General features: G+C 40.2%; 1 protein-coding gene across 10 annotated transcripts in view; it reads left to right on the forward strand.

The window, feature by feature from the left end:
• NIN (ninein) overlaps nt 1–20998 on the forward strand; it is a 109021-nt gene that overhangs the window by 64173 nt on the left and 23850 nt on the right. For 7 of the 10 annotated variants that reach the window (XM_050796855.1, XM_050796858.1, XM_050796859.1 and 4 more), the window contains 10 exons: nt 444–582; nt 2457–2578; nt 4013–4515; nt 5741–7882; nt 9462–9587; nt 9696–9765; nt 11576–11791; nt 16231–16344; nt 20034–20156; nt 20871–20984. In XM_050796855.1, the coding sequence (XP_050652812.1) occupies nt 444–582; nt 2457–2578; nt 4013–4515; nt 5741–7882; nt 9462–9587; nt 9696–9765; nt 11576–11791; nt 16231–16344; nt 20034–20156; nt 20871–20984 (3669 nt within the window). The remainder of the gene's footprint in view (nt 1–443; nt 583–2456; nt 2579–4012; nt 4516–5740; nt 7883–9461; nt 9588–9695; nt 9766–11575; nt 11792–16230; nt 16345–20033; nt 20157–20870; nt 20985–20998) is intronic. The other 3 variants (XM_050796863.1, XM_050796864.1, XM_050796862.1) reach the window with 1 other exon arrangement.

Consider the following 20998-nt stretch of genomic DNA (forward strand, 5'->3'; position numbering starts at 1 on the left):
TCCCACTAGTATGATAGTTCCAATTTCTCCACTTCTTCACCAGCAGTCATTATTGTATGTCTTTTTTATTCTCACCACCCTAGTGAGTGTGAAATATTATCTTATTGTGGCTTTGATTTGTATTTCCCTGATAGGTAATGATATTGAGCATCTTTTACATGTATTTATTAGTCATCTGTATATCATCATTGGAGAAATATCAATTCAGATCATTTGCTCATTTTTAAAATTGTCTCTTATTATTGAGTTATAATAGTTTTTGTGTATTCTAGTTACAAGTCCCTTATCAGATACGTAATTTGCAAAACATTTCTACTTTCTTGATGGTGTCCTTTGAAGCACAAAATATTTTGTTTTGATGATATCCAATTTATCGTTTTTGTTGTTGTTGTTGCTTGCTTTTGGTGTCACATCTAAGACCTGTGTTGGTTTATAAACCCTAGGTATTACAAGACCAAGTAGACGAACTCCAGTCTGAGCTGGAAGAATATCGTGCACAAGGCAGAGTGCTCAGGCTTCCCTTGAAGAACTCACTGTCAGAAGAACTTGATGCTAACAGCGGTGGCATTGAGCCCGACCAGGGTAAACACATTCAGACAGGCTGTAGATAAAGACTTTACCCTTTACCCTTGTTTTTAGAACCATGGTTCAATATAAAAGTGCAAAACTTTGGCAACTTGAAAAAAGAAGAAAAAAAAAAAAAGAATTTGGCCATACTTTTTTCTTGAGCTGTTTCACTTGTGGTCTGGTTTTTCATTTGTCCTTGAAGTTTTTATGAGAACATTTCCATCTGATTTTGATATGCATCAACAAAGGAATGGAAGAATCAAACCACAAGGGTATTTGCTTTGTTTAACAAAACAAACAAAAAACTGGCTGCAAATCTGGGAATCCAGGCCTTGGGAGTATTAGAATTCAGACACTGAGCTATTGCTGTCCCCTTCGAGGAGAGTGCCTCACTCGTATGAAGACGGCTTTGGAGAGCAGGCCAGCCAGAAACTACAGAATCCAAAGCTGGTTTTCTTATACTGGCTGTGTTGAATGTCTGTATTACCTCAGCAGAACGAAGAAGATAAATTACAGACTGGCCTCCTGGGCCTTTGAGGAAGATTTTGAGTGGCAAGTTTGGAAGGCAGAGTTTGGGAGCCTCCCACATTAACAATGAGTTCCTTTCCTCTCTCCCGATAGCCTGCCTCTTTTCTTGGGGATGTTGAGTTTAAATTTCAAAGAAAGCTCATAATCAGTCATTCTGTTATAAATAACTTTCCCCAGTGCTACTTGGGATAGGAGTGTCATTCTTACACATGTTGTTTTTCCTCCTCTTACTGCAGAATAATTAACAGATTGGGGAGGGAGGGGACGAAGAGGCCTTAATACCTCCCTTCTGATTCTTAGCTCATTCTAGTCTGAGGATCTCACAATATGATATATCTCGGCAGCTGTTATGGACTTTTCCATAGATGGCCAAGTGTTAGGGTTGTTCCTCATGGGGACAAGAAGCTGTACCATCGTGGTGTGGCTCACACCCTGAGTGTTACTTCTCAGTTGGGAATATGCCATCAAATATGAAGGGAAGACCCAAAGCAAGACTGCCAGTTGCAGCTGCTAGACCTATACCCAAGAAAGTTCCTTTCTCCCATCTGCCTGTGTATCCCCACATGCAAAGCTATTTTGGGTCCCACTGCCTTAAGAGATTAGTCATAATCTTTTCTTCTATATACAAGCTCAGCCCCCAACTTATGCTTCGCATTTTTAGTGTCATTCTTAGTCATCATCATGGGCAGTTGCAGAGATGAGCTTATGCGTGAGTTAAGAATTTCTACCCACAACTGCCTGTATCCTGGTTCCTAACCTATGCCCTATTTTTAAAAAATTTAGCTGATAATTTAAAATGGGGATCTACCCACACTCCAGGAAATTCATAGGAAATAGCCAGTCTTCTGTAATTTTGGGTGATAGGTTGTGGATAGTGTAACCCATGAAGCTAACTCCTCAGGGCATAACAACTAGTATGCTGGCCATTCATTTTCCTGCCACATCGTCATTCAGTATTTGTTGGATGGGTAGGAGTCTGGTTGGTTTGATCAAACTACCTCATGCTATTACCTCAATTTGCAGCAGTTTCATTAGGAGGTAGCCACGTTTAAGCAACAATTTCCACCCCCACCACCACCTACTGTTCTAAGAGATGGATTCTATTAAGGTTTTTTCCACTGCCTGTAGCTGAAAGAATCTGTTCACCTTCATTTCTTCTTGTTTGCCCTAATGCTTGAAAAGAGAAAAGACTTCTCTTGGCCTCTGTTAATTTCCTACTTTCCTGATTTCCTATTAGTTCACATCTATGGCAGTTCAGGCTGAAAACAATTCCTTAGTTAAACTGGATGTCCCTCCTCAGATGCCACATTGTGTTATTGAAAGAACCTGCTGCAGGATCAATGCGTCCCATGTGTTTTCAGGGCTCGGTTCTGAAGAATGCAATCCATTGAATATGAGCATTGAGGCAGAGCTGGTCATTGAACAGATGAAAGAACAACATCACAGGGACATATGCTGCCTCAGACTGGAACTCGAAGATAAAGTAAGTCCTTCCCACCAATCCACTTCTCTAATTTCTTTTGGCTCTGACAGCCTTATGTGTGTAGGGCATTTCCAATTCCTTTTTCTCATAGAGCAGCACATTCTATGTTGGGAACCCACATGCTCAGGATGGTTTTGTAGGGTGATAGCCAGGCCCTTTGTTTTCTGGAGAGTTTCTCCAAAATGTAATATCTTCAGCCCTGGCAATCGTGGAACTTGAAGCTTGAAACCCATTATATTATCTCTCAATTTATTTTTTAAAAACATCTCAATGAAACCAAAAACAGCCCTTTGATGTTGCATTGCCTACTAAATTAGGTACAAGTTCTGAACCTTGGCCTCTAAACTCTTTACCATGAGGCTTCAACTTACGTTTCCAGTTTTCTCTTACACCATTCTTTTGAGTTACCTTATCCTCCAGCTGAACTGGGTAATTCCCAGTTGTCCATCAAACTCTGTCCTCTTTTGCTTGTGCTGTTACAAACTATGCTGACATTAGTTTCTTTCTGCCTCTTGAAAGTCTACTTACCCTTCAGGATTTATATCTAATGCTGCCTCTTGCATGAAGCCATTCTTGAATTTCTCCAACTAAAATGTGATTTTTCCCTCCACTGAATCCCTGGGTTACATGGTAGCTGTTTTTTCTATACCTTTTATTTTCTGCCGCCTACTATACTTATAGTTGTCATATCCATGTCTAGACTGGTTTCTCCTGGATAGCAGGGACCATGTCTTACCCAGAGTATTATGTTCTGAGGCCTGCAAGTACCTGATAGGTGTTCAATAAATATTTGAATTTAATTAAATATTTTAAGACACAGCTGGATACAGTGGCTCACGTCTGTAATCCCAACATTTTGGGAGGTCGAGGTGGGCAGACCACTTGAGCCTAGGAGTTCAAGGCCAGTCTGGGCAACATGGTGAGACCCCATCTCTAAAAAAAAAAAAAAAAAAAAAAAAAATTTAGCAGGTCAAGGTGGTGTGTGCCTGTAGTCCCAGCTACTCAGGAGGCTGAGGTGGGAGCATTGCTTGAGCCCAGGAGATGGAAGGTTGCAGTGAGCCATAATCATGCCATTGTACTCTAGCTTGGGTGACACAGTGAGAGCCTGTCTCAAAAAATATGTGTTTCAAGACTTAAGTTTACAGTTGGAAAGGATGCACGGGAAGACAGAGGGTAGCTATGTGTAATGGCTGCTCAGTTCTTAATAGAGCTGTTCAGAGACTAATAAAATTCAGCCAATTCAAAGAGATATGTAAACCATGCCTGACTTAAATATCTTACTTAAAGCGTTGAATTCAGTTACTTTAAAACAAGATCAGGAAATGAGAAATGTCTTGTAGGAAAAAAAAAAAAAAAGTACTTGCTGCTCCATCACTGTTCTTTCAGTGGCCTTGAGCTGAGTAATCTTGTGGTGCTGTCACTCTCTGCCTTCAGGTGCACCATTATGAAAAGCAGCTGGATGAAACCATTGTCAGCTGCAAGAAGGCACAGGAGAACATGAAGCAAAGGCACGAGAATGAAATGCACACCTTGGAAAAACAAATAAGTGACCTTAAAAATGAAATTGCTGAACTTCAGGGGCAAGCAGCAGTACTCAAGGAGGCACATCATGAGGCCACTTGCAGGCATGAGGAGGAGAAGAAACAACTGCAAGCGAAGCTTGAGGAGGAAAAGACTCACCTGCAGGAGAAGCTGAGGCTGGAACATGAGATGGAGCTCAAGGCTAGACTGGCGCAGGCTCAAGCAAGCTTTGAGCAGGAGAGGGAAGGCCTTCAGAGTCGCGCCTGGACAGAAGAGAAGGTGAGAGGCTTGACTCAGGAACTAGAGCGGTTTCACCAGGAGCAGCTGACGAGCCTGGTAGAGAAGCACACTCTTGAGAAAGAGGAGTTAAGAAAAGAGCTCTTGGAAAAGCACCAAAAGGAGCTTCAGGAGGGAAGGTAAGAAAGTGAAGGGAAACGGAGCTACCTGTGCTGCCATCCCTCAGGGCATTAGAAGTGCCAGTTGCAGCTGGGCGCAGTGGCTCACGCCTGTAATCCCAGCACTTTGGGAGGCCGAGGTGGGGGGATCATGAGGTCAGGAGATCAAGACCATCCTGGCTAGCACGGTGAAACCCCGTCTTTACTAAAGATACAAAAAAAATTAGCTGGGCGTGGTGGTGGGCACCTGTAGTCCTACCTACTTGGGAGGCTGAGGCAGGAGAATGGCATGAACCCAGGAGGCGGAGCTTGCAGTGAGCTGAGATCGTGCCACTACACTCCAGCCTGGGCGACAAAGCGAGACTCCGTGTCAAAAAAAAAAAAAAAGTGCCAGTCGCTTAAGAGACTTGGAGAAATCAGAAGGCATAGTAGCCCATTGATTGAGTAGATTCTTTTAAATATTTTTTACTACTTTTGCCATTGTTTTGATGTGAACCTACCTTGGGATGATTGGAACTGTTTTTATTTTGTTATGTTTGTAAAAGAGGAAAGTATTCCTTGTATTCAGATTTATTGTATCTTATAAGGCTCAAGAGGAGGATAAGATTATCCCAAAAGTGGCTCCTTCCTAGTTCAATCATGTTGCTTTCTGAGAAAAGCTAAACTGGACCCCAGGCAAGATTACATTTCCTACCAGAGTTAAGAAACAGCACTTCGTGCTTACCTTCCTCATGTGAAGTCCCAGGTTTGTTTGAGGACTTTGTTTCATCACATCCTGATTGACTTGGTGCTACTTTGTTAAATAAGAAGCAAAAGCAGAATGAATTTGTTAATATGTGTCATTTATGTGACTGATATCCTATAATGCATGCTTAATTAACATGAAGGAATGGTATATATTTCCCAAGTTACGGATTAGATTAATATGCATTTGGTCTTTTGTCTTTGGTTTAAAAATCCATAAACAAATACATCCGGGAGTATGCCAGAGAAATTAGTTTCTAAGATTTCCCCCTAGCTCCAGAGAGAGGTAAGTCTTTTAAATGAATTATGGCTGCCAGTCTTAGCTTTCAGAAATGAGATCCCTTTCCAGTATAAATGAATCACACAGGAGTAAGTTAAGACCGTTTTTAGGGAGTATGTCAGTTGTTTGCTTAGCAGCTTTCTCAGTGCATGGGAAAATGGTTTTTGTTTGCTTCTGGAGTTGGCGGCAGTTTCAATAATGCTGTATGTTGACTATATTTAGGGAAAAAATGGAAACAGAGTGTAATAGAAGAACCTCTCAGATAGAAGCCCAGTTTCAGTCTGATTGTCAGAAAGTCACTGAGAGGTGTGAAAGCGCTCTGCAAAGCCTGGAAGGGCGCTACCGCCAAGAGCTGAAGGACCTCCGGGAACAGCAGCGCGAGGAGAAATCCCAGTGGGAGTTTGAGAAGGACGAGCTCACCCAGGAGTGTGCGGAAGCCCAGGAGCTGCTGAAAGAGACTCTTAAGAGAGAGAAAGCAACTTCTCTGGTCCTAACGCAGGAGAGAGAGATGCTGGAGAAAACATACGAAGAACATTTGAACAGCATGGTTGTCGAAAGAGAGCAGCTACTCCAAGACCTGGAAGACCTAAGGAATGTATCTGAAACCCAGCAAAGCCTGCTGTCCGACCAGATTCTCGAGCTGAAGAGCAGTCACGAGCGAGAACTGAGGGAGCGCGAGGAGGCCCTGTGCCAGGCAGGGGCCTCGGAGCAGTTGGCCAGCCAGCGGCTGGAAAGACTAGAAATGGAACATGACCAGGAAAGGCAGGAAATGATGTCTAAGCTTCTGGCCATGGAGAACATTCACAAAACAACCTGTGAGAAAGCAGATCGAGAAAGAGCTGAGATGAGCACAGAAATCTCCAGACTTAAGAGTAAAATAAAGGAAATGCAGCAGGCAGCATCTCCTCTCTCCACGCTTCAGAGTGGTTCCCAGGTGATAGGAGAGGAGGAGGTGGAAGGAGATGGAGCCCTGTCCCTGCTTCAGCAAGGAGAGCAGCTGTTGGAAGAAAATGGGGACGTCCTCTTAAGTCTACAGAGAGCTCATGAACAGGCAGTAAAGGAAAATGTGAAAATGGCTACTGAAATTTCCAGATTGCAACAGAGGCTACAAAAGTTAGAGCCAGGGTTAGTAATGTCTTCTTGTTTGGATGAACCAGCTACTGAGTTTTTTGGAGATACTGCGGAACAAACAGAGCCGTTTTTGCAGCAAAATCGAACGAAGCAAGTAGAAGGTGTGACCAGGCGGCATGTCCTAAGTGACCTGGAAGATGATGAGGTCCGGGACCTGGGAAGTACAGGGACGAGCTCTGTTCAGAGGAAGGAAGTCAAAATAGAGGAGTCTGAAGCTTCAGTAGAGGGTTTTTCCGAGCTTGAAAACAGTGAAGAGACGAGGACTGAATCCTGGGAGCTGAAGAATCAGATTAGTCAGCTTCAGGAACAGCTAATGATGTTATGTGCGGACTGTGATCGAGCTTCTGAAAAGAAACAGGACCTACTTTTTGATGTTTCTGTGCTAAAAAAGAAACTAAAGATGCTTGAGAGAATCCCTGAGGCTTCTCCCAAATATAAGCTGTTGTATGAAGATGTGAGCCAAGAAAATGACTGCCTTCAGGAAGAGCTGAGAATGATGGAGACACGCTATGATGAGGCACTAGAAAATAACAAAGAACTCACTGCAGAAGTTTTCAGGTTGCAGGATGAGCTGAAGAAAATGGAGGAGGTCACTGAAACATTCCTTAGCCTGGAAAAGAGTTACGATGAGGTCAAAATAGAAAATGAGGAGCTGAATGTTCTGGTTTTGAGACTTCAAGGAAAGATTGAGAAGCTGCAGGAAAGCATGGTCCAGCGGTGTGACTGCTGCTTATGGGAAGCCAGTTTAGAGAACCTGGAAGTCGAACCTGATGCAAATATACTCCAGCTCAATCAGACACTGGAAGAGTGTGTGCCCAGGGTTAGGAGTGTACATCATGTCATAGAAGAATGTAAGCAAGAAAACCAGTACCTTGAGCAGGGGAATACACAGCTCTTGGAAAAAGTAAAAGCACATGAAATTGCCTGGTTACATGGAACAATTCAGACACATCAAGAAAGGCCAAGAGTACAGAATCAAGTTATACTGGAGGAAAACACTACTCTCCTAGGCTTTCAAGACAAACATTTTCAGCGTCAGGCCACAATAGCAGAGTTAGAACTGGAGAAAACAAAGCTACAGGAGCTGACTAGGAAGTTGAAGGAGAGAGTCACTATTTTAGTTAAGCAAAAAGATGTACTTTCTCAAGGAGAAAAGGAGGAAGAGCTGAAGGCCATGATGCATGACTTGCAGATCACCTGCAGTGAGATGCAGCAAAAAGTTGAACTTCTGAGGTAATGTATGTACCTTCTAGACGTCACGAATCCCACAGAGCCTCACCAGATCTAACTTCCGTTGCTTGCTGTGTCTAGAGAAACTAACCTATTAGTCTTCAAGAAGAGAGCAGTACTCTCTAGACTTCCTTCTGCTTCTGTGCCGTATTAACAAATAAAATAACCTTGTTTAGGAGGCATTCCCTTCCTCTGTAGCAAACAAATGTTCATATGGGGTGTGAAAGTTCACAATGGCCAGTGTTTGCTATTTAACCACATGCATCCTCAATGTACCTCTTTAACTTTTTTCTAGCACTTACTTCATTTGGCTAAGTGTTACTTTCCTCATTTTGAGGAAACACATTATATACAAATGAATGACTTTTTGTGTATTATTAACTTAGTAGATAAGAACTCATTTCTTATGCTAATATAGAAAAAATGTTCTGTCTTTATAGTTTTGTACTCATATCACTTGAAGCACATGCTGATAACCCATAAACAGTGCAAATGGCCAGGCACCACGGCTTACGTCTGCAATCTCAACTCTTTGGGAGGCCAAGGCAAGAGGATTTCTTGAGGCCAGGAGTTTCCAGATGAGCCTAGGGAACATAGCAAGACTGCCTCCACAGAAAAATAAAATAAATGTTTGCTGGGTGTGGTGGTGCACACCTGTGGTCCTGGCTACTTGGGAGGCTGAGGTGGGCGGGTTGGGTTGCTTGAGCTTGAGAGGTCAAAGCTGCAGTGAACCATGATCATGCCATTGCACTCCAGACTGGGTGACAGAGTAAGACCCTGTCTCTTAAAAAAAAAAAAAAAAGAGACAAAACAAAACAGTGGAAATTTATCTTAGAACATATAATTTGAGGAGCCTCCAGATTCTAATAAATATGCTTGAAAAGCAGAGATAAAGGTAGAACTAATTTGAACCACTGTCCACTTGACATTGTAAAATATAATTGCATAGTCTTCCAGCAAATTTGTTTAAAAAAAAACAAAAAACTTGTAAACTATTAAAGGATGTTTGAAATGTCTCTGGAATAATTTAATTCTGAATATAGTTTTTCCTCTTCTTCAGACCATTTTTAGTCCTAAAAATCAGAATATAATGAGATGAATAAAATCACGAAGTAAACAGTGTACATATTTCATTATGGCCCTTTGATTTACATAGAGAATTTTCTTTCCCTAGGTACCCAGGGGCCTAAAACTAAGCTAATATAGCTTTGTAACGTGGCTTATGTGTATTCAGAACAGGTAGGACTTGAGACTGAGATAAATGAAGTCATTTGCTCAAAGCAATATGCTTGCCATTGAGAAAAATCAACAACCAGAATGAGCATTGAGTCTCGATTCATTTCTCCAGGCTTAAGGTTTTTTTAGTTACACTTCTCTAACATCTTTTAGTGAAATTCTTACTTCCCAAAAGAAATGTGTCAATATGTCATAACTTGATTTCCAAGTACTAAGAGACTACTAATTTAGACTTTTCTCTTTAACTGGCATTGAATACTCATCCTTTTGGAAGTTACTAGAAAATATTTTCCAAAGATGCCAGATGACTGCCTTGTAACTATTTTTTTCAATCTCTGTGCTTCAGATATGAATCTGAAAAGCTTCAACAGGAAAATTCTATTTTGAGAAATGAAATTACTACTTTAAATGAAGAAGATAGCATTTCTAACCTGAAATTAGGGAAATTAAATGGATCTCAGGAAGAAATGTGGTAAGACATATACTTACATTTTCCTAAGACATTTTTGCAAAGACTAAAATTCTTTTACATCAACTTTTAAAGTCTAACCGTTAAATTTTATTTTCATCATTCCTTTAGGCAAAAGACGGAAACTGTAAAACAAGAAAATGCTGCAGTTCAGAAGATAGTTGAAAATTTAAAGAAACAGGTAAGGAATACTTAATATTTCTCAATGTTTTTTGACTCCAAAATTTTCCCTTTTTTTGAAATTTATAAATTTACAGCACACGGTAATGAATAACGTATAGCTAATGATGGGAAGGTTGTAAATTCTGAATTTGAAAATGGAAACTTACCTCATACTAACTCTAAACTTAGCTTCCTGTTTTATGTTAAATAATGTATATATTATTCTAGGCCCTAAGTGCTTAATAAAGCTTTATAATCAGCAGAGTTGGGGAGGTGATACCTCTAAAACCATACCTACGAAATATTAGCTCTAGCCTTTGTGCAGTTTCAGTTAATGTTAGCCCTCCCTTTTTCTTCATGATTGAAAGCAGAAAGTTAAGGGACAGAATTTCACATATACAGAATGCCAGCTAATCAGCATATCATTTCACAGAATTACAATTTATTTAGATAGCTGGTGCCATTCAGTGCTCAATTTGTGTAATCTTACAACATGCAGTTATAAAAAGGGAAGGCCGTTTAAGAATCTGTCTGAAGCAGTCAAAAGACAAGGACATATTGGGAAAGAGTATTTTCAGCACTTGAAATAGACAAGGTGTTAACATCCAAAATGTATTTTGGACTCTTACAAATAAATGGGAAAATCCAGTTGAAATATAGGCAGTCTATGTGAATGGTCAAGTCACAGGAAAAAAAAAAAATACAAAAGATGGTTAGCCTTATTAGTGATTAGAGAAGTGCAAATTCAGTGTGTTTCTTTTTTAACCTATTGAATTAGCAAAAAGTAATCTAGTATTTAAAAGGATGTGAGGAAATGACTGTGCCCATGCATTGTTGTTAGGATTATAAGGTGGTAGCACTGTGAGGAAGACATATTGGAGGTATCTGTTGAAACAGTAATGAACATATGTATGTATACAGATCTTCTAACCTAGCAATCCTACTTCTAAAAAATAATTCTAAATACAAAATGCTACCATGTATAAATGGATTTTCTAAAAGATCCATTTAAAAGAAATAATGATTTTAAAAACTTTATCAATGTGGGAACAGATAAATGCATTATGGAATATCTTACTACATGGAATATCCTATAGCCAATCAAAAGTAGAGTATGTGGTGGCTGCTGAGCACACTGACTTGGAAAGAGTCTTTTTTTTTGAGACGGAGTTTCACTCTTGTTGCCCAGGCTGGAGTGCAATGGCGCGATCTCAGCCCACTGCAACTTCTGCCCCCTGGGTTCAAGCGATTCTCTTGTCTCAGCCTCCTGAGTAGCTGGGATTACAGGCACACGCCACCACGCCCGGCTAATTTTTGTATTTTTGTAGAGATGGGGTTTCATCATATTGTCCAGGCTGGTCTTAAACTCCTGACCTCAGGTGATCCGCCTGCCTCGGCGTCCTGAAGTGCTGGGATTACAGGCGTGAGCCACCGTGCCTGGCCTGGAAAGAGTCTTTAAGATATTATAAGTAGAAAAAGAAAGCTGTCCAAACATAAAATTTCCAAATTTTTGCTAAAGAGAAGAAAAGAATCTGTATGTGTGTATGGGTTCTGTATATGCATAGAAAATGATCTGGAGGGACACGTATCCAGCTGTGGACAATGGGCTCCCCTGTAGAGTGGGGTTAGACTGAGTGTCTCACTTCTTCATACACTTCTGAATGGATTGAATTTGTAATAATGAGTGTGTATTATTTCTGTTTTGAAATATATATATATATATTTTAAACTTTACATAGAGAGGGAAAAGACAATTATGTCTCTAGATCTGTTTTTTTTTAGCACAAGTAGGGTAACAAGTTTTAAAAACTTATTTTAATTTTAATTAGATTTCAGAATTACAAATCAAAAACCAACAGTTGGATTTGGAAAATACAGAACTTAGCCAAAAGAACTCTCAAAACCAGGAAAAACTGCAAGAACTTAATCAACGTCTAACAGAAATGCTATGCCAGAAGGAAAAAGAGCCAGGAAACAGTGCATTGGAGGAACAGGAACAAGAGAAGTTTAATCTGAAAGAAGAACTGGAACGTTGTAAAGTGCAGGTATGGTCTGTAGCCATCCGGCAGCTTTTTTTTTTTTTTTTTTTTTTTTTTTTTTTTGAGGAAATCCCAAGAAATAGAAGAAATGTTTGTATTAAACTTCCTTAAACATAAAGCCTTAGTAATTAAAACAGTATGGTCCTGGCACATGAACAGACAAGTAGATAAGTGGAATAGAAAGGCTAGAATTAGACCCAAATACAAATGGAAACATAGTATATAGCCAAGGCCGCTTCTCAACCCACTGGGGTAAAGATGGACTTTTTCATTAATGGTGCCCGAACAACTGAGTAGACATTTGGAAGCAGATAAAATTAGACCTGTATTTCATTCCATGCACAAGGATAAACTTAATTGGATTGGGAGACTAAATATAAAAAAATTAAACTATACAAATACTTGAAGAAAATATAGGTGAATTTGTCTTTAACCCTGGTGTAAAGAAAGGCTATTTAACTGTAACTCAAAAACCAGAGGCAATAAAAGAAAAAATTGCTTATATGTTAAAAAAATATTTACATGGCAATAAAATACCATAAACAAAGTTAGAAGACAACTGACAAACTAGGAGAAAATATTCACAACATATACCACAGTAAAAAGGCCTAATATCCCTATTAGTAAAGAACTCTTAAAAATAGAGGGACATGGGACCAAAAATTTGATAGCAAAATGGGAGAAACATACGAACAAATAAATCACACACAGAAGATAAAAATGGGCCAGGCGTGGTGGCTCACACCTGTCATCCCAGCACTTTGGGAGGCCAAGGCAGGAGAATAGCTTGAGCCTAGGAGTTCAATACCAGCCTTGACAACATAGCAAGACTCCATCTCTAAAAAAAGTTTAAAAATTGGCTAGGTGCAGTGGCGCACACCTGTGGTCCTAGCTACTCAGGAAGCTGAGGCCGGAGGATGCCTTGAGCCCAGGAGCTTGAGGCTGCACCACTACACTCTAGCCTGGGTGAGACCCTATCTCTAAATAATAAAATAAAATGATTAAAATGGCCCTCAAATCTATGGAAAAATGTTCAGAATCACTCATAAGTAGAGAAACGCAAATTAAAACAACACTGTTGTATAATTTCTCACCTGTAAGACCGGCATCAGTTTTAAAATATGACAGCATGCTCTGTGGGCAAGGCTGTGGGGAAACATACTCTTTCATACTTTGCTGGGAGAATGCAAACTGATCTGCCTTTTTGTAGGTGAATTTGACAATACCTAACAAAATTACATGTGTACCTAGCTTTTGCCCTGGAAATCTCACTTCTAGGAATCTATCCCAACAATATGAAAACTCGTACGCAGAGGGTTACTCACCGCAGCACTGTTTCCAATTGCAAAATTGTGGAAACAACATAGATGCTGATATGTAGGAGAAGAGGTGAATAAATGTGGGGGGTATGTCCATACCATGAAGTAATATTGTGTAGCTGTTAAAGGAAGAAAAGAAATCCCTATTTATATGAAATGATTTCCAAGACATACTGTTAAGTGAAAAAAAAGTGCAAAAAAGTTATCTATAGAATGCCTTTGTGTGTATTAGAAAGGGATATTAAAAATACATGTCTGCTCATTTGTGCAAAAGAAACATAAGAATGATAAACCAGAAACTAAAAAGGACGGATGGGAAAGGGATGGAACAGAGGAATGAGAATGCGCTAGAAGGGACAAGAAAGGCCAGTGACACTTCTCTGAGTTTATCTTTTCATATAGCTCTTAGAACCACAATGATGTTTCACATACTCTTCACTTACCCCCAAAATAAGTACACAAGTAAAACTAATCAATATGGTAGTGGTGGAGGAAGAAACCCAAAGGGAGCACATACATGAACAGATGAGCCTAACTGTATTATAAATGGATAATATAACCACACTGGGGAAGAAAACAATCATCTTAAGTAATTCAGAAATTAGTATCTTGACTGGATACTATCCGGGCTAAAGACAAGATGAACTGTACCTACATGCTATGATAATCTAGTCAGTAAACAGGATTCTCATGAGAGGTATGGGTTAGTAATTCTGAAACTATATGTATTACTAGAATTGAACAAATAAGTAAATAGGTTGTGAGCAATAAGAACTAGATTTCTCACTGTTGGAGAAGAAGTTGCAAGGGGGGCAATGGGGAATGCTAAGATGAGCCCTCTGATGTTAGATTGAGATCTATTTGTATAAATTCATGGTTTCTAACATATATAAAAAGCTAGATAGATACAGAAACATAGATGTGTATATATGCATGGATTGCCCAGATCTTGGTTACTAAGTAAGCACCATTCTCTTATAAAAGGAACCAGGGTTCCTTGGAAAAATGATTCTAGGGCTGGGGCAGAGAAAATACAGGATAAGCCTGGAACATCTCATGGGGCCAGAAGGAAAAAGGTGTTTCTTTGAAAAAAAGACAGGACATGTCAAAAGGGCACAGGCCCCTAGCTGAAGGGGCTCCTAATGGCCAAAGCTGGAACAATTTGATCACCAAAATAAATGATAGTATACAATAAAATAATTATGAAATAAACATAGACTACAATAAATACCAGCCAGGGTATAGTGGCTCATGCCTGTAGTCCCAGCACTTTGTGGGGTCAAGGCAGGTGGATCACTTGAGCCCAGGAGTTTGCAGCCAGCCTGGCCAACATGGTGAAACCCCATCTCTACAAAGAATAAAAAAAAAATTAGCGGGGCATGGTGGCATGCCCCTATAGTCCCAGCTATTCAGGAGGCTGAGGCGGGAGAATTGCTTGAGCCCGGGAGGTTGAGGCTGCAGTGAGCCAAGACTGCACCACTGCACTTCAGCCTGGGCAGCAGAGTGAGACCTTGTCTAGCCACCAAAAAAACTGAATAAATAAATATGAGTCCATATCGATATAAAAAAATTAAGCGGGGAGGGAAGACAACAGCTCTAATTCCAATAAATGAAGAAAATAGAAAACCATCATTAGGCAAACACCCCAGTAATAAAAGTTGTAGACAACATGCATTGATAGATGCTAGAATTAATAAGCAGAAGTTTGAGGAGAAACAGGATTTGTATAGCCTCAAAGTATCTCCTCCAAGAAAAAGACAGTAATTTTACAGTGTAGAAACATGCAAAACTTACCTTAGAAATCATGAAGTCTTTGTCCATACCTATGTCCTGAATGGTATTGCCTAGGTTTTCTTCTAGGGTTGTTAGGGTTTTAGGTCTTTTGTTTAAGTCTTTAATCCATCTTGAGTTGATTTTTGTATAAGGTATAAAGAAGCGTTCCAGTTTCAGTTTTCTGCATATGGCTAGCCAGTTTTCCCAACACCATTTATTAAATAGGGAATCCTTTCCCCATTGCTTTTGTCAGGTTTGTCAAAGATCAGATGGTGGTAGATGTGTGGCGTTATTTCTGAGGTCTCTATTCTGTTCCATTGGTCTATATATCTGTTTTGGTACCAGTACCATGCTGTTTTGGTTACTGTAGCCTTGTAGTAGAGTTTGAAGTCAGGTAGCGTGATGCCCCCAGCTTTGTTCTTTTTGCTTAGGATTGTTGTGGCTATATGGGCTTTTTGGTTCCATATGAAATTTAAAGTAGTTTTTTCTAATTCTGTGAAGAAAGTCTATGGTAGCTTGATAGAAACAGCATTGAATCTATAAATTACTTTGGGCAGTATGACCATTTTCATGATATTGTTTCTTCCTATCCATGAGCATGGAATGTTTTTCCATTTGTTTGTGTCCTCTTTTATTTCCTTGAGCAGTGGTTTGTAGTTCTCATTGAAGCGGACCTTCATGTCCCTTGTAAGTTGGATTCCTAGGTATTTTTATTCTCTTGGTAGCAATTGTGAATGGAAGTTCACTCATGATTTGACTATTATTGGCATATAGGAATGCTTGTGATTTTTGCACATTGATTTTGTATCCTGAGACTTTGCTGAAGTCGCTTATCAGCTTAAGGAGATTTGAGCTGAGACAATGGGGTTTTCTAAATATACAATCATGTCATCTGCAAACAGACAATTTGACTTCCTCTCTTCCTATTTGAATACCCTTCATTTCTTTCTCTTGCCTGACTGAGAAAGAAATTCCTGGCCAGAACTTCCAACACTGTGTTGAATAGGAGTGGTGAGAGAGGGCATCCTTGTCTTGTGCCAGTTTTCAAAGGGAATGCTTCCAGCTTTTACCCATTCAGTATGATATTGGCTGTGGGTTTGTCATAAATAGCTCTTATTATTTGGAGATACGTTCCATCAGTACCTAGTTTATTGAGAGTTTTTAGCATGAAGTGGTGTTGAATTTTCCATGCCGTTTAAGTGGAAAGTCTTTTACGTATAAGGATAAAAAATGGTCATAAAACAGTGTCATTGAGTTCATATTATTTCCTTCCTGTGGCCTTTAATGAACTTAGTAAGTTTCCCCAGTCTAAATATGTATGTCTGTTATTTGACTTTTTTATTTTTCTCTTAGTCCTCCACTTTAGTGTCTTCTCTAGAGGCAGAACTCTCTGAAATTAAAATACAGACCCATATTGTGGAACAGGAAAACCTCCTTCTCAAAGATGAACTGGAGAAAATGAAACAGGTAAGGCTGTGTGCAGCTTAGGGGGGTTCACAGAACAATATGTACCTGGTGGGCTCCTGGTGGGCTGGTATTTCTAGCCACCAGTTGTCTTTTGTACCGAGTCCTATCAACTAGCTTGGTAGCTGAGGACTTGCTGCTTGGCAAAGTTGAGGACCTAAAGGGCAAAATCAGATTTGTAAAGGCTATTGCTAATTATCCATGCATCTAACTTATATATGTTGTACACTCTAAAATCCCCCCCCCTTTTTTTTAAGACAGTTTCCTTCTTCCCTCTGTTGCCTAGGGTGGAGTGCAGTGGTGCAATCTCAGCTCACTGCAACCTCTGGCTCCCAGGCTCAAGCAATTCTCGTGCCTCAGCCTCCCGAGCAGCTGGGATTACAGGTGCCCGCCACCACACCCAGATAATTTCTGTGTTTTTAGTAGAGGTGGGGTTTTGCCATGTTGGCCAGACTGGTCTCGAACTCCTGGGCTCAAGCAATCCATCCACGTCAGCCCCTAAAGTGCTGGGATTACAGGTGTGAGCCACTGTATCCGGCCCACTCTAAAATTCTATTATCATGAATGAATCCCAACCACTTCAGTTTAAGAAATTGTTGTTCTTTCACTCAGTCAGGTTATAGATAAAGTAACATATGTTTGTCTAAAAGGAGGGGGACTATCTTGCTTATAACTTTTCTAATTCTGTTCACACTGATTTGTGAGACACTGATGAAGCCGGTCCTTCTGCCTTTTTCTGTAGCAACTGAGGCATCAGTTCTAGAGCATGATGGCATGCAGTCTCACTTAGGAATTTGGCTTTCAGAAGCCTATTTCAAAGTTTCAAAGGCTTAACTTTAGACCAGGCACAGTGGCTCATGCCTGTCACCCCAATACTTTGGGAGGCCAAGGTGGGCAGATCACTTGAGGCCAGGAATTTGAGACCAGCCTGGGCAACAGGACAAAACCACATCTCTACAAAAAATTAGCTGGGCGTAGTGGTGTGCACCTGTAGTCCCAGCTACTCAGGAGGCTGAGATGGGAGGATCACCTGAAGTCAGGAAGTCAAGCCTCCAGTGAGCTGAGATTGCGCTGCTGTGCCCCTGCACTCCAGCCTGGGCGACAGAACACTCTGTCTCAAAAAAAAATAAATAAGAAAAAAGGCTTATTTTTAAATATGAAAATATGAAAGAGATCTCAACTTAAAAATTATGTCCTCCCATGGAGAAATGCATTGTTGGAAAAAAAATTGTGTCCTAAACATTGTCCTAATTTTCAGTATTTACAGGAGTCTTTCAATTGGAACAATACTGATTTATAGTAGGAAAATTTAGTTGTTCCATTTGTTTACTTCAGCATCAGATGATGGCACTCATATAAAATTTTCTGTCTTACATCTGTCTCTTCAGCCTGTAAGCACAAAGTTGTCCTTTCCTGAATGTGGAAACATTGAGTCTGTACCATCTGGTGTTATGTTTATGTGGATCTGATTGACTCCTATGAGTCTGGCTTTCTTAATAGCATTATAAACCCTCGGGGTATGTGTGTCTTTCATAATGCCTAGTACAGTACTGGTAATAAATGCTTTATAAGAACCTTTTCAAGTCAACTACTGCTATGCAAAATGCATGTTCTGCTGTGACTAGAGAAGTTGCCTGTCCAGATAAACATAACAGAAGTTAAAACTCATAGGGCCTTTCTGTGGGGTGAAGTATTCCAAGGCTGTTATTACCAACTTTATCCTAATTAACTTGAGCATCCTTTTTTCCTTGACTTTTTGAAAGCCTATCTGTTGTTCAGCCTTTAGATGATAATGATTGGTTTCAAATTCATAGTATGGGAAATGTGTGCTTTGTGGCTTTGCTAAGCTGGAGAACAGAAGGAAAGGAGCAGAGCTAGGAGAAAAATAACATGATGAGGACGTCATCAGCATCTTTTCATTTATTTATGTATTTTATTTTTTTAAACAGAGGCATTGGTATAGTGAGATGAAGAAATAGCCTGGTCTGCTTTTGGTAGAAAGCTGTTTTATCAGGCACCTGGATCCTTTTGGATGCCAAGAATAGGGTAGTATCAGCCTATCATTGCTGTTATACAACGTGGACCTAGAAGGCATGTGTCACTGTGTATGCTACTGTGATTCAGAGTTCACAAAGCACATCTATGTGTGTTATTTGTTGCACTGAAAGGAAACACAAATAGCATTAGCAGAAGTCACATGCCAGTCTACAGACATCCAAAGTGGTATCAAGCTTTATGGGTGTCTGGAGGGTGGGGAGGCAAGGCAGTGGATAAAGTAGAAGGTCCTTTATTAAACCAGTGCCCAGGCATTTCAGAATACATTTTCCTATATCCTTCTGACTTGTTCAGATTTGTAAGCTGTGCTGGATTTGTCACCAGTTGAAGACAAGATTCATCCCTGAAGGTCTATTCCTACAGCTAAATGTGAAAGAATTTCAGGTTCAGGAAGTAGAAAGATGGTCGTAAAATCATAATAATAAAGAATTGAACAGCCAAGTGAAATAGAGGAAAGTTAAAAACCTATGAACTATGGGAAAGGGTTAAGTATAAGAAATAGCTTCTTTAAAGCATGAGTTCTCAACAGGGTGAGGGGGTGAGGATTGCTCTCCCACCCCAGAACATTTATCAGCGTCTGGGCACATTTTTTATTTTCACAACTGGAAGCTGGGGGGTTACTGGCATCTTGTGAATAAAGCCAGAGACGCTGTGAAACATCCTACAATGTCCAGAATGTCCCCTGACCCCCAACTCCTGACGAAGAAGTATCCAGCCCAAAATGAGATTAGTACCAGCATTGATGTTGAAAAGGAATAAAAACAGTATTTGGTTTGTCTTGATTTCATGAAGTAGAGAGGAAAAGCCAGTGTGTTCACACCAACAACATTTTACTGGCCAGTCAGCGTAGGCATCTTCTGAAAGGAAGAGTACAGGGAACAAGCTGAAAACACGGTTTTATCTTTAAACTTGCCTTTGGGTTTTGCCACATACCCTGTATGTGGTCCGTGCCAATTCTAGGGTGCTTTTGTTTTGGAGACAGGTCTCTGTCATGCAGCCTGGAGTGCAGTCATCTCGGCTCACTGCAGCCTCCACCTCCCAGGTTCAAGCAATTCTCCTGCCTCAGCCTCCCAAGTGGCTGGGATTACAGGCGTGCACCACCATGTCTGGCTAATTTTTGTATTTTTAATAAAGACGAGGTTTCACCATGTTCACCAGGCTGACCTCAAACTCTTGACGTCAAGTGATCCTCCCCACCTTGGCTTCCCAAAGTGCTGGGATTACAGGTGTGAGCCACCCCCACAGCCCAATTCTATAGTCTTGACTGATTTTTTGAAAAACATTTTTCTAGTTAAAAGCATGAGGAAAATGTAATATGCTACATGTGTTAAATTGATGACAGAATGGCAGTATGTTATTTTACCCTGAAGGTAAAATGGAGAGCTAGGATCATTATTTAACAATGTCTGTCTGGTTGAATCTACCTAAGCAGACATTTCAACAGTCAGCTGGGGAGCAGAGAGAAGCCAGAAGGGAATCCTTGAAGTTTATTATAGTCTCTGCTAGAGTTTATGTCCTCTGAAATATCTACAGATAGGCAAATAGCAGCAGCTGTGAAAATGCCTTATTGAGAAGCACCCCTTTGTACTTACAGCCATGAGATATGATGGGATGGCTCATTTGTTTATCTCTTACAGCTGCACAGATGTCCCGATCTCTCTGACTTCCAGCAAAAAGTCTCTAGTGTTCTAAGCTACAATGAAAAACTGCTGAAAGAAAAGGAAGCTCTGAGTGAGGAATTAAATAGCTGTATTGATAAGGTAGTAAAAATAATAAGACTTTGCCATCATCGTATACAATACACACCATAATGAACCTTTCTCTGTGAACAGTGGCACAGGGGCCTTCTGTGGTAGTCTGTTGTTCCAGAGTGTCCTGGAGCAACATTTCTTTGGCATTCTGTGACCCTAGACTTCCTGCAGCCAAGACTGATGGAGTCTAAATTAGTTGTTTACTAATTATATTATTAAACTCGATAATATAAAATTTGGCTCATTATCATATCACAGTGCTACTTTATACTATTTTGTTATAATATAAATATGTGTTTAATAATCTGAGGTCAATTTTATAGACAAACACTTTTTTTCTCTTGTATCTTCCTTAGCAAATCCAAAACCACCACCTTTTTCCCCCACTTACCTTAATAGATATTCTGTGTTTTCTTCCTGTGGTGTGCTCTTGAGATTTTTAATAGCCTTCCAGCTTACCATCTTCCACCCTCAAACCATGAAGCAATAGAAAAGAAAAATAGGAAATTTCCAAAAAGAAGCAACTCCTCAAAATTAGACGTGTAAAACAGTCTTTGGTTTGTCTTGATTTGGAGCCAGGAAGACCATTTCCTTTGACCTTGCCCTGCTCCCCCACATAAATAGATGGTGCTTATTCTTGACAGTGTAAGTGCAGGCATATAAATTAAGGCTAGCTATGTTTGCAAAAATGCCCTCTTACCTCTTTTCCCCTTCCTGAAACAGTTGGCAAAATCAAGTCTTTTAGAGCACAGAATTGAGACGATGAAGCAGGAACAGAAATCCTGGGAACATGAGAGTGCGAGCTTAAAGTCACAGCTGGTGGCTTCTCAGGAAAAGGTATGTGGACAATT

Source organism: Macaca thibetana, chromosome 7, assembly GCF_024542745.1.
Source record: "Macaca thibetana thibetana isolate TM-01 chromosome 7, ASM2454274v1, whole genome shotgun sequence".
In the NCBI taxonomy this organism is placed as follows: domain Eukaryota; kingdom Metazoa; phylum Chordata; class Mammalia; order Primates; family Cercopithecidae; genus Macaca; species Macaca thibetana.